The sequence below is a fragment of the Glycine soja genome, chromosome 18 (assembly GCF_004193775.1).
Source record: "Glycine soja cultivar W05 chromosome 18, ASM419377v2, whole genome shotgun sequence".
Taxonomy (NCBI): Eukaryota; Viridiplantae; Streptophyta; class Magnoliopsida; order Fabales; family Fabaceae; genus Glycine; species Glycine soja.
In genome coordinates this window covers 4,727,644-4,740,362 of record NC_041019.1, presented here as the reverse complement: position 1 = coordinate 4,740,362, position 12,719 = coordinate 4,727,644, and the positions used below count along the sequence as shown (strand labels likewise).

General features: G+C 34.1%; 1 protein-coding gene across 1 annotated transcript; it reads right to left on the bottom strand.

Moving 5' to 3' along the window:
* Positions 1–765: 765 nt before the first annotated feature.
* On the bottom strand, positions 766–12,152 carry LOC114395976 (nardilysin-like). The gene is made up of 19 exons (XM_028357852.1): positions 11,538–12,152; positions 11,186–11,261; positions 10,772–10,818; positions 9,867–9,979; positions 9,237–9,310; positions 8,977–9,072; positions 8,756–8,875; positions 7,380–7,610; positions 6,936–7,084; positions 6,415–6,571; positions 5,726–5,878; positions 5,115–5,497; positions 4,051–4,200; positions 3,759–3,941; positions 3,054–3,257; positions 2,830–2,936; positions 2,271–2,424; positions 1,624–1,745; positions 766–1,316 (listed from the first exon to the last, which is right to left on the bottom strand). Exons 1-19 carry the CDS (start codon positions 12,105–12,107, stop codon positions 1,073–1,075), a joined length of 3,333 nt encoding a protein of 1,110 aa, XP_028213653.1. The 5' UTR covers positions 12,108–12,152; the 3' UTR covers positions 766–1,072.
* Between the last annotated feature and the right edge of the window lie 567 nt (positions 12,153–12,719).

The following is a 12,719-nucleotide window of genomic DNA, read 5'->3' as shown; positions in this document are numbered from 1 at the left end:
TAAAAGTGATAATTAATCCTTAAAAAAGGACCGTTAAAAATTTAAATAGTTTAACGTGTGTATCCCGATAAAAATACTACAAATCAAATAAAAATAAATCACATGTCTTTGTTACAATTGATGACAAGAAATAAATTTAAAATTTGTGAAATCAATTATAATATTATTCACCTTTTTCTACTCTTTTCTCTATCTCTCTCCTCATCTTTTTCTATTTTTCTTCCACCGAACATTTTTACTTTTGACTTTGTTTCTCACATATTTTCACTCTATTTTTATTTCCATCTACTCTTATTTTTCTCATCCATACCAAACAGTCTTAGGATTGAGCTCACCGAGTATTAAAAAGTGTAATCTGATTTTTCATCCAACCCAATAGGTCCTTTATATCTCTAGGTGTTTCCTGATACTTGGTTGAGGGTAGTTACCAGAATCGTGTGTATATCAGGTCACCTAGCTAGATCAGGTCCCCCTGATCACGCCAATGAATGATCCGACCCAAAAGACTACATATACATATTTCTTTTTTTAAAAATGGTGATTTTTTTTACCTCCTTTCATTTTCTCTCCACTCTCTACCATCTTCCCTTGTTATCTCATCTCTCCTCGCTCCAATGATGTTTCAACCTAAAAAAAATAAAACTACCAAACAACTACTTTTAAAGATTTTGTTTTTAACTTCTTTTAACTTTTCAAAGGAAAAAAAGAGTCAAACATAGACTAAAAAGGAGCAACTCGTATCCAAGGAGCGCAAGGGAACAAATATACAAAGGACCAATGTATAACTCTTTCAGTCAATGACCTATAATAACTTGTGGATAAAAAGAATATTTCCCAAATAAATGTAATTTACATCAACAAAATCTGTGGTTCCAGGTAACAAATTCTGTATTCCCCTCCTTAAAAACTCCAGGTAACAAATTCTGTATTCCCCTCAAAAACTTTAGTTTCATTATAAGTATATGGATGGTACCCCTGCAGTCTGACAAGACTACAACCAATAAATGAGAAATGAAGACTATCTCTGGTTCTAGTTGTCATTTCAACAGTTGAACAAACTACATCTTCGAAGTTAACAAAAACTTGGATAAAACTTGGATTGCATCTTAAAAGCTGCTGGATCTGTAATGGCCAGCACAGATTTGGGTAGTGCTTCAGCTTCTTTCAAGTCTGTGTTGCAACCCCATAGCCGAATAAGTAGTTGCCGACACTTTGGAGACGACGGTTTCAAGTAAGTCTTGTACCATTCAACAATATCATGCTTACTTATGTTCTTCAATTCTTCTGCTTCTTTCTTTGACAAGTCAAAGATGTACCTGAAAAATATAATGTTTTATAATCATATAAAGCATCAATATAGAAACAAAATGCAGATAATGAAATCTCCTACAAGGCTAGCCCCTTTTAGTCCTCCTTAAACTTCAATCATCACTTGGCAGAAATTGTTCCATAAACAGGACAGATTCAGCAGTAACCAGAAATAACAAAATGTGCACATGAGAGATATCTGGCAGATGAACCATGTAGGAATACGTGGCTGCAGGTTATGATACTTCAACATCAATTGACAACTTAAATAACTATAGTCTACCATTACCATCTAGACCCCAAAATATAAAATACCTTTTTTCAACAATTTGGTTCCACAATCTATTGCTTTCATATGTGAGTGAAGGGTCTTTCTCCAGCAGCTTTGCCACTAACCCACTTTTGTAATTCTCAAAGGAATCACCATCAAGTCCATCCTGCAATCCCAAAATATTTCTCCAAAGCATAAGTCTTCACTCAGAAAATATATACACATTTCAATATAATATTTTAGACAAGGGAATAAAAAAATCTAGTCAGAAACAAAAAAGCCTTTTTGGAACAAGTTCTTTTGGCATTTTATTGTCTTTGCGACGAAAACTCAACAGAGAAAGATAATTTTGCTACAAAGAGAAATGAAAAATAATTCATAGAATAGCAGCTTCTGTCTCTCTTTCTCTCTTTTTCCCAACCTCTTGTTTTTCATTGAATTTGAGACAACTACATAACAAGCATTAAAACAGGCAATGGATTTCTCATATTCTGTGATCTAAACGATAAACAATTCAGATTTGGGCTATAACAATGTTAATGCTGTCATCTGAGGGGGAGAAAAGATTTCAGACTCTGCTGATTACAAATTCCTCGCATTTTACTATTTGCATCCATGTTAACTTGATTGCAGTTCACAAGGAAGCAAATAGGCTAAGAACATGGAGGTTGAAAGAATCAGGAACACTTACCAGCAATTCTTCCAGGCCATTTAAGAAGTTTTCAATTCTACCCTGCAAGTAAACTGGGTTGTACTCAGATGACTGGACGCAGAAACAAAACCCAAAGACACGGTATGTTACTCGCGGGCTGCATTCAACAACATAACCAAGCTGCTCTTTTGTCCTGTATTCAGATATATGAATTTTAGCCCCCAAACAGACAAAACAAGAAGGCAGGAGAGACAAATGAAAGATGAAGAAAAGGCAATCTCAACCTAAGCGAAAGACTGCAAGTGAATGGTTTCATTGAATTTAAAAGTTCTTTTCAGCGAAACTAGGATTCTATAACAGAATAGAAAATTCCAGGCCAAATCAAGACAACTTCATTATCAAGCCATCCATAACCTATGCTCGGAACTAGTTTACAAAGAATGGAGTTTATAAGTAATCAATAACCTAGTGTAGCACGCTCAAGTAAATGCAAGTACAAGTGTATTTGGGCAAAGAATATCAATCATCAGAAAATAGGAGAAGAGAGAACCTATCATCATTAACAAAATATAAGAAACTTTGAGCAACAGATTGTCACCTCAGTTGATTGAAAAATGGCTCCTCCACAATTTCATCAAAAAGATCAATTAAAGCTTTCAATTTGATTGAACCCAGACCAAAATCTTGATCAATTTGAAAATAAAGCTGCATAAATACCAAAACCAATGCAAGAAGCAGGAGAAATTTGTCAGGGATCATTGAAAACCAAATATCTATGGAACATGGTGAAATACAAACAAAAACCAATCTAACTGAAATTACCTCAACCACTGAGTTTTTTTCTGACTTATTCTTCACATTGACATCTCTAACTAAATTGGCACTGGATGGGAGGCAAATAACACGCTCAGCATGTCTCAACTCAATAGGGAGCGGATTAACTGGAAAACTCATCTTAAATATTTTTGATATGTTAATTGCTTCTTCTTTTGACAGATTTCCATGGCATAGACCCTCCACGTATATCTGTACAAAGTTAAGATATAAAAGAATAAATCTCCAACAATGTCACACCAATAAATTAAAGACAAAACTAAACTAATCATAAAAGGGTTGCAGTTAACCTATGTTGACTTATCCATATTCATAACAGAACTCATGTCTACAAATCAAGTAAAAAACAATAAATATAGGACAAATCATCAAGGAGTAGATGTTTTCTAGCAGTTGTTAGCATTATCAACCTATGGCATAGGACTTCTATATGCACAAGTGTCAAAATAGGGAGCAATTTGGACAGCACAAGCAATAAAGTTACAAGCTCCAAGCACAATAACAATTGCTCATCCATGTGCACCTCAGGAGTTGGCACAACACACATGACACATTCGGGTGCATGTTGCTCACCAATCACTAACAGTATTGACATCTGTTTTACTCCTAAAACCATCATAATTGGAATTAAGAAGACAATAAAACTGTAAATAGTATAATAGAAAATACTAATATTAAATATTTCATATCAACCTGGGAGAGAAGCCCAGGGATAAATGCCTTCAGATCATCAAGAAACAAATCATTTAGATAACACAGCTTCTCATCAGCGTCATAGAAACTCTCACACAAAACTTGCAATCTCAAATATGTTGAATGGCTTAGAGGCTTCATGTTGGTGTTCTTTAAAGCTCTCTTCATGTCTTCTTTAATTACCTGTTCAGATAATTATTGGTTCATGACAGCAAAGAATGTAGGAAAATTGAAGACAGAAAAAGTAAAACATGGTCAACGTTAAAAAAAATTAAATACACATATCACATACCTTAAACCGATCATCAGTTGGCACGAAAGATTTAGATACTGAAAAGAATTTAGATAACAAAACAGGAAGCTTTTCATTGAAACCATAGACCTTCAGCTCAAGCATGTCACCAACATAAGTGACAGAAGTTTCTAACTTGGCAATACTAGCCTGCATCCATAGACAGATTTATTTAAAACAATACCTAAAAAGAGTATGGGACTATTAACAGTTTGGCACACCCTTGGCCTCCACTACTTTTAAACGCAATTTCTTAAGTTGCCTTCAAATATTCAATTTAAGAAACTGCAATTAAAAGAAGTGTTTTAATATGCTTCAGTATGGCTTTCTTCCTTTATTAACATTAAAGAGAAACATAACTATGGTGAAAATATACCTTCAAGTGTTTTAATATGCCATTTTGCCAGTTCTTTCCTAGAAGTGATATTAGAGGCCAGTTTCCATTAAAAACTAAAAAGAAAACTTTGTTCAATTGTAAAAGAATAAAAGTGAAATCTAGAAAGTTATAAAGGCATTCTTCTGGACTCATTTTTCCACAAATATTAACGAATGAGAGCATTTTTATGATTGACAATAGGCAAACAGATGACTATCTGATTTTAAGATTAGTTTAAGAAGAGCTTCAGAAACAATTGAAATGGATAATTTATTCATGAAGAATCTCATGAAAAATAAGCATTTTTTAAGCTTTAGTTTATGTCCTTAATAGAAAACTGTATCTGAGCACAAGTTGTCTTTTGCTTCTGTGCTTTGTATACTTCTTTCTTGTTGTAGGAGAATTTTCTATCCTCCTTTATTGTCCTGTTCTGTTTCTTATAAACAAAAAAAAAAAAACTTGAATGTAACTAGAGATGATTGAATGGAAATCCTCTAGTGTGTTCTCCACACTTTAGGCTCTATTATATTAGAAAACTTAGCTTACTCAGTAAGCTGAAGAGAGGTAAGTACAAAATACAGAGCTCTGAACAGAGCAGGAACAGCAGGCGTAAAGACAAAAATAAAATGTAAGCTACTACTCTAGGTACATCATGACCTATTTTCCAAAAAAAAGATGGATGATTTACCTGATATGTGATTTCATTCAACTCATCTTTAAGAAGATGAATAAACAATTCGGATAATACACAACTCTTCACGTCAGCATAGCCACCCTTCATGGTAATTCGAAAATATGTATTGGCACGAGGAACTTTGAAAGTGCTATCCGGTTTGTACCATAATTTTATTAATGCTTCATCAATTATACATCTAGGAGATGTTGAATTTGCAAAATCATCAACACAGGTGTCACTAGCACGTATAGAAAAGTCACTAGGAATAAACTCATTCTTGGAAGGAAGATGCAGTGAGACATCAATTTCTGGAGGATTTCTCCATAACTCCATGAAACTTTGACCAATATCTTCCTCAACGTAACGTGAACCAAACCAAGGTTCATATTGGAAATCTGAAAAAAAATAAGTAGTTCAATTGCCTTGTGAAAATATAACTTCCAGAACTAATCTTTGAAAACAGTGAAATTTTGGTTTTAATTTCTAATACAGTAGTAGAAAAAAATTGATGTGCATAACGATAGCCATTAGTCAGTAGCTTAGAACTTTGCCAGAGTCAATGATATGGGAAAGGAAAAAGGACAGCGAGCAACTTTCAAATAGACGAGAGAGAAAAAACGCACCTTCTGACTTAAGGAACGACTTTGAAACAACATCTACCCTCATGTTTTCAGGAATGAAGAAACCAAGAACTTGTTTTAACAATTGTTTATCCCATGTCTTGAACACGTAGTCACCATAAATTACATGTTCTGGTGGATAAAAGTGCATATTTTCTGCACAAAAAGAAAACAATAAGGACAAAAAAATTGTAAAAAAATATCAGATTTCTAAATAGCAATATCCACATAGGAAACAACCACAAATATGAAAGGGCCAGCAGACTCTTTCATATAATTGGGTTGAGAGCATAGCAAATACATCTTCAGGTTTTGCTAAGTCACTACATGACAATAATATTCTTTTCATCTCTACTTAAGTTCTTTTTTTATATTTACAATTGATTGTATTATAGACCAGTTGAGTGCTTCAATTAAATCCTATGTTTATAAAAAAAGGCAGTTACTATCCTTTTACGACAAAGATCCAACATAAACTAACATCATAATCCACTCAAATAAGTAGTGATTTTGATATGTTCTTTTACCAAAACTGCATCATTTCAAACACCAAGATTTTCAAAAGGCACTAACATCAGAGGACCTCTCCTCCCCGTATATTAAACAAACTTCAACTCATACCAGAAAAAAGAAAAGAAAAAGTTTGACCCTATATTGCCATGAAAACAACTTCAAGAAAATAATTTAGAAACCTGCAAGCTCAGCAGCATAATCATCAGGAGGCTGCTCTTCCGCAAATCGGAAATCCATGTTTCCAATATTCTGAAGTTCCTTAAATATCCATTCTTGTGGAGAATCTTGGCTCAACAACTTAAGGTATTGATAGACAAAGCCAATGATATCAAAGATCTGCGAAGTAGAAAAAAAGTTAAGCCATATTGAAGAAATAATGTTGAAACTTGAATTCTTGAAAGCATATACTGAAAAAGATGTATTAATTTTGCTACAAAATAGTAAATAATGCTTTCACCAACCTTACATTTATAATTTATTTATGAAAATTTTAAATCACTAAAACTCCCAAATAATAATAATTTGAAACTGACGTTAACCTTATAACTTGGCAAGTGATGGCTCACTAAAACTCCCAAATAATAATAAATTGAAACTGAAGTTAACCTTATAACTTGGCAAGTGATGGCTCACTAAAAACACAAAAATTCACTTACTCTTCCATCTGAAGTGTCTATAGAAGTTGAGAAAATGAGATTACCTTTTCTACACCAGAGTCAGTGAGGTGTATGGACATGACGAAGACATAAGCTATAGATGACCGATAAATTCCTTCTTCCCCAACACCTGCAGATAGAGATGTAGCCCATCCTCTGCTCTTGAGAAAGGAGAGCAAGCTTCCTCTGCCCTCTGAAGGGTTAATTATGCTCTCGTTAATGAAAATCACACCATAAAACTTTCAATCTTAGAATTTTAAATTTAAATGAGAAATAATTAGCACGTATGAATCAACAATGTATATTACTATTAACCAGAAATGAGAATATTCTCATGCAGACTGCAGAAAACAATGTTTCAGAAGTTTATCAAGCATTTTAAGTTGGGGCTAAAGTATTTAAAATAGAAACAGAGATATACAATAAGATGCATAAACATGAATGATAATAGCTGCATCTTTGGATTTATCCATAATGAGATATCTTACCATGCCCAAGGAGATGAGCTAAATAATCCTCTGGCTTCTTTAAATACTCTTGGTGTAGACAGGGAAGTGTCCATGATAAGTCAAGGATATGAACATCTTTGACAGCTTCTAGCCGATAAACTTTACCAGATTTCCAGATAGGACCTTCCACTGTGAACACTGGGTTTGCTTGACCTTTCTTGACAGCGCCAAACAGTTCCACAACCCAACTCTCAAGCACATCCAGAGACTCTGTATTATTTATAAGCATATTACTCAAATCCTACCACCATATATCAATTTTAGTCCTACTCTTGAGCCCTGACTAGAGCCATTAGAAGATATCACTGTTTCAAATAGTGTAATAACAAAACTATTTACATAACATTGTCAAGATATTCATATGATGATAGCCATTTTACAGGTTCAATTTCAAAAAAAAAAAAAATCTAATCAACAGTAACAAGATGCAACCTTAACCCTTTTCTTATTCTTTCAATTAGAAAGATACTTGTTGTGCATCAATCTTATTGGACAGGAAACTCCCTTTTTCATTAGCATTCAGTAAGCTCTTCACTTTCAGTGACAATTTGAATCAAGTTTCATCCAGGAAAAAAAAAACTAACTATACAAAGACCACAACTAATGAAAAGAAGCCATGCATGCTAAAAATTGGGGGCTTCCCCATATAAATTGAATAAAAAGAATGGGATTGCTCATGTGAAATTATTTCACCATTTTCTCTCTATGAAAAAGGACACCAAGTAAAACATGGGTTCTAGGCCAGGAATTACTTCTTCAACATTATAGGTTTTCCTAGGTATTATGAATCAAAGTTCTTATTTCTTAAGAAAAGAGTTTTGATTTTCTTTATTGTTTTACCATGCTGCACTGTAATAAGAAATGTTTAAAATTCTGTTGCAAGGAGAGGCAGCTACTCTCCGAATGTATTGCCCACATGTTAGTATTTGCTACACTAGAACAAATTCTTAGCACTTTTTTTTTCTCTCCAAGTTAGATACAATCTTTTGTTAACCTGCTTATCTTGCCAATTAGTGAGTGAGACACAAAACCACAGAGACTCCCTGTTTTAACAGCCTGTCTTTTGGAAATGAGCTTCCATGCACAACAGCTTCCAACACAACTTAAGATCAGACAGAGATAAGCTTTGAACAAATAAATCTATCTTAAGGCTGATGCAATAATTTCTCAACTCATCTTTCGATGAATCGAGAAGAGTGACTAGCTACAAATCTGTTTCCCATGTTAGGCTTACTCAGGAAACACTAGGGGCATTATTGCCTGGAACTAAATATAATTATGATAAAGATAAACTTGGTAAACTTCCTGAATGTAAATAGAATAACCATATACAAGATAGTGAAATAGAGCTTCACCTCCACCAATAACAACAAGCTTCATCAATCCACCGTGATAATATTCCTTGTATAATTTCAATATTTGCTCCCGCAAATTAATACCCTTCTCCATTGCATCAACCAAGCTCTTTTTATTCCCTTCATGCATGTGAAAAAGAAATAAAATAGCTTTTCAAGCATACAAAATAAGCTAAAAACTAATTGACCAACAAATGGATGAATAACATAATATAACTTACCCCAAAAGAATCTATTTAAAGGATGATTATGAGCTGCAGTATGGCACTGAAGTTGTTGAAGACGGCAAGCATCACTTTGTAAAACCTGGTTAAACTCTATGTTCAGTGTTGTACACCATTATGGTATACAATTGTAAGCCAAAAACACATTTCATCAGCAAACTGGCAGATAAGCAAGTTGAAGCTCTTTCAAAGTTTTTTTTAAAAAAAATAAGAAAGGTAAAGTGGAAATCTGTAGAATTGGACTAAAATTAGACTACCTGAATCTACTGCAAGTACTTCTCGCTCCATTGCCTCCATCTTTACAAGAGGTGAAATAAAGAACTGAGAAAATCTGATAAGGAAAGAAACCAATAATGAAATGTAACCAACAGCCAATGTTGATAATTAAAATATTATCAACAGATAGTTTACTAATAGGTCTCACTGGATTGATGATCAATAGGCATTGTATTTCACCAAACACTGAGATGACTAAAATAAAAAAGACAGAACCAATTTTACCGGATTAATGATCTGAAAATCTTGTATTGAAATGCATACTAATTCTGTTTTACACTTTACAACAAATACTAATTCTGTTCTGTTTTATAACACATGTGGCCACTGGCCAGAAATCGAATTAACAGTAAAAAAATAAAATAAAAAATCACTTTTTACTTCTATAAAACTGCAGTAGCTAAAATTTATTATCTATCATATGCATCATCATCACATACTATATAGATTTATGTGTTAGGTTTAGACTGTTAGTAACCAGCGGCACAAGACAAGTACAAAATTAAATGCAATTTAGAGGCAAAAATTGGAAGCAGAACCTATCTGCAACAAGTAATGTGTAAAATCACCTAATGAATTGTGCTGTCAATACAATGCATAACAGGGTTTACCTTTTCAAGGCACCCTTCAGAAACTCTCGCTTCACTTCAAAATGGTAGCAGGTATATTCAGTTTCTGTGTAAGCATTTGATGAGCCACCATGCTTGGACAAATAGCTATCATACTAACAATAAAGAGTCAGAGTGTCAACTCCTAGGCCCATTAACCTATGTTATGCTTCTTTCAAATACATTAGGTAGGAGCACAATTAACCACAAGAAAAGTGACAATTCATGCCATAGATACAGAGAAATTAATCAAATCAATCTTAATTATTTTAAGTATCAACAAAGAATAGGAGGGGGAATCAATTAGGATTACAACTTAGCTGTGCTGGGTATAAAACCACAATATGTGACATCTGACATGTAGAAGCAATGAAGGATCACTTAGATTTCAATACTGATAGTTAATAATAGTAAGAACTGCATATAAATTTATCATTTAACATATCAGTAACTGTAGGAAATAGGAAGTTGAAACTTCAGAAAGACCCTCCTGGGGTGATGTGGCATTCAGTGAAAGAATGTCAAGATTGCTTACAAACTATAAAACTGGAATCCTACATCATGTGAAATAAGTAATACATTTGAATCAAAAGCTTCACATAGTGAAAACTTTCTTAACTGAAGACGGGTAATATTCATGAATTTGAATTCAGGATTTCAGGCACATATCAATACGTGATGAAGGAAAAGGCAATAAGTGTACACACATGCATAAGTAGCATTAGCTGTATCTTGTCTTAAAGTACTATTACGTCATAACAGCAGATCTTCATGTTTTATCCCTTTTACACCATTCTTCTAAACCAAAACGAACGTATTTTAGATAAATTATTTTCTCGATACTATATAAGAATTCAATCATTTTCGGGCAGATGTAAATAAGCAACGTATGACATAGAAAATCAGACCTCATTTTCATCTGGAAATTCATCACTCCCCATGAAGAGCATGTGTTCTGCAAACCAAATACATAAAATTCTTGTTTTCAATCCAAGATATTCAAAAAAATGCCATACAATGATAAATCAAAAAAAGAAAAAAGCTCAATAAACCCTGTTTGAATAAACTTCTCAATATAAACACTTATAGAAGAAGAAAACAAGAAAGTAAATTGGATAAACTTCTTCCATAAGTTCATCAACTTATACACCAAAACTTTCAGAGAACTAAGATGGGAGAGCTTTAATAAAAGTTGCAATGCATAAGTTGATTCTAACTTGTGAGAAAAACCTACTTTATTTTACCTCTTCATCTTATTCTCCTATAAGTACTTATAAAGAAGTTTATCCAAACAGGTACCTAAATGAGTTAAATATTCAAACCTAAAAAATGCGCTAGTCCCTGCGCTTCATACGGGTCAGAGAAGCTGCCCATTCCTACACACATAGCTGCTGCAGCCTGCAAACAACAAAAACACATCAATTCATCCATTCAATCATTCACTCACATTCAAAAAAAAAAAAAAACAAAGCAACAAACCAAATCACACACAGCATAATCATTCCCCAATCCCCACTCACAGCATCACATTTTCACACAGAACCCAGATCCCATCTACACAAAAACGACCTACCCACAAAGCCACAGCAGCAGCACGTTGCAAAACAAAGCTAAAATCGAAATGGGCATTCAGCAAAAATGCACAACACAAAAGAAAACGAATAAAAAACCAACCTTTTTGCTCTGAGCAGCAGCAGCACCACCCTTCACCCCATCCATTTCATTTCCTTCTTCTTCTTCCTCATCATCATCATCATCATCCTCATCTTCTTCTTCTTCTTCTTCATCCTCGTCTTCTTCTTCATCATCATCATCTTCTTCTTCAACTTCGTCCTCGTTTGAAACATGCTTCGGAGGCCCCTCAGGGTAAATCTCGGGATCGTGAACGAGCAGGGCGCGAAGGCCGTTGGGGAGGTGGATGAGGCGGTACAAACGACGGTCGTTTGGGGACTTGAGAACGACGTCGTCGTCGGAGAGAGTGGCGGGGGCACCCTTCATTCCCATTATTGTTACAAACTTCTTCTTCTTGTGGTTCTGGAGAAAATGGGAATAATGAATTGGTGAAAGTGAGCGTGGTTTGGCAGCAAAGGGTTTTTTTTGTGCGATAGTTGTAAGTCTCAGCTGCCGAAGGCAAAGCGCCGTACTTGTTGTGCGGGTTTTGATTGGGAAGGGATGTGGAACTTGCAAGCCCACTCTTGTTCTTCTTTGGTAAGGGAGAAAAAGTACCCTTGAGTCTATGCTCATCTCATATTCTCATCTACACCCCCATAACACGAAGTCACAAACTGCTTCCAAATCAATAGGCCAATTGGGCCAGTCTCTTGAAAAAGAAAAAAATAATGCTCTTATTAGCCTCTCTTTTTTTTTACAGCAAATTGCACTTATATCTTTTAAGTTTTTTTAAAAATTGCACATAACATTATTTCTTTTATTCATATATTAACTTAAATGTTTGAAAAGCATTACGCTGGACCACCAAGGGTGGTTGAAGTGGAGTTGGCCCATCTTAACATGTGACGTTAAATATTTGGAGAGATAATTTTATCGTTTATAATAGACTTATGATGCGTAAAATATGTTAAGTCCGCACAAGGGCAAGTGTATTCTACATAATAGTAATAGTGGACTCAAAAGTTTAGATATCCAATACAAATGACCAATTGTATTTTCAATTAGTCAAGTTTATTAAACTAACCGTAAAGAGGATTTAAATATTTTTATGATTTTGATTTTTATAAGAAAGCAAATAAATGAATATAAAGAGAGATTTTGAGTTATAATAAGAGTAACCAAAGGTTATGACTCACTAGTACCAATTTCTCCCCATTCTTAATCCTAATGAAATTTTTTTCTTGG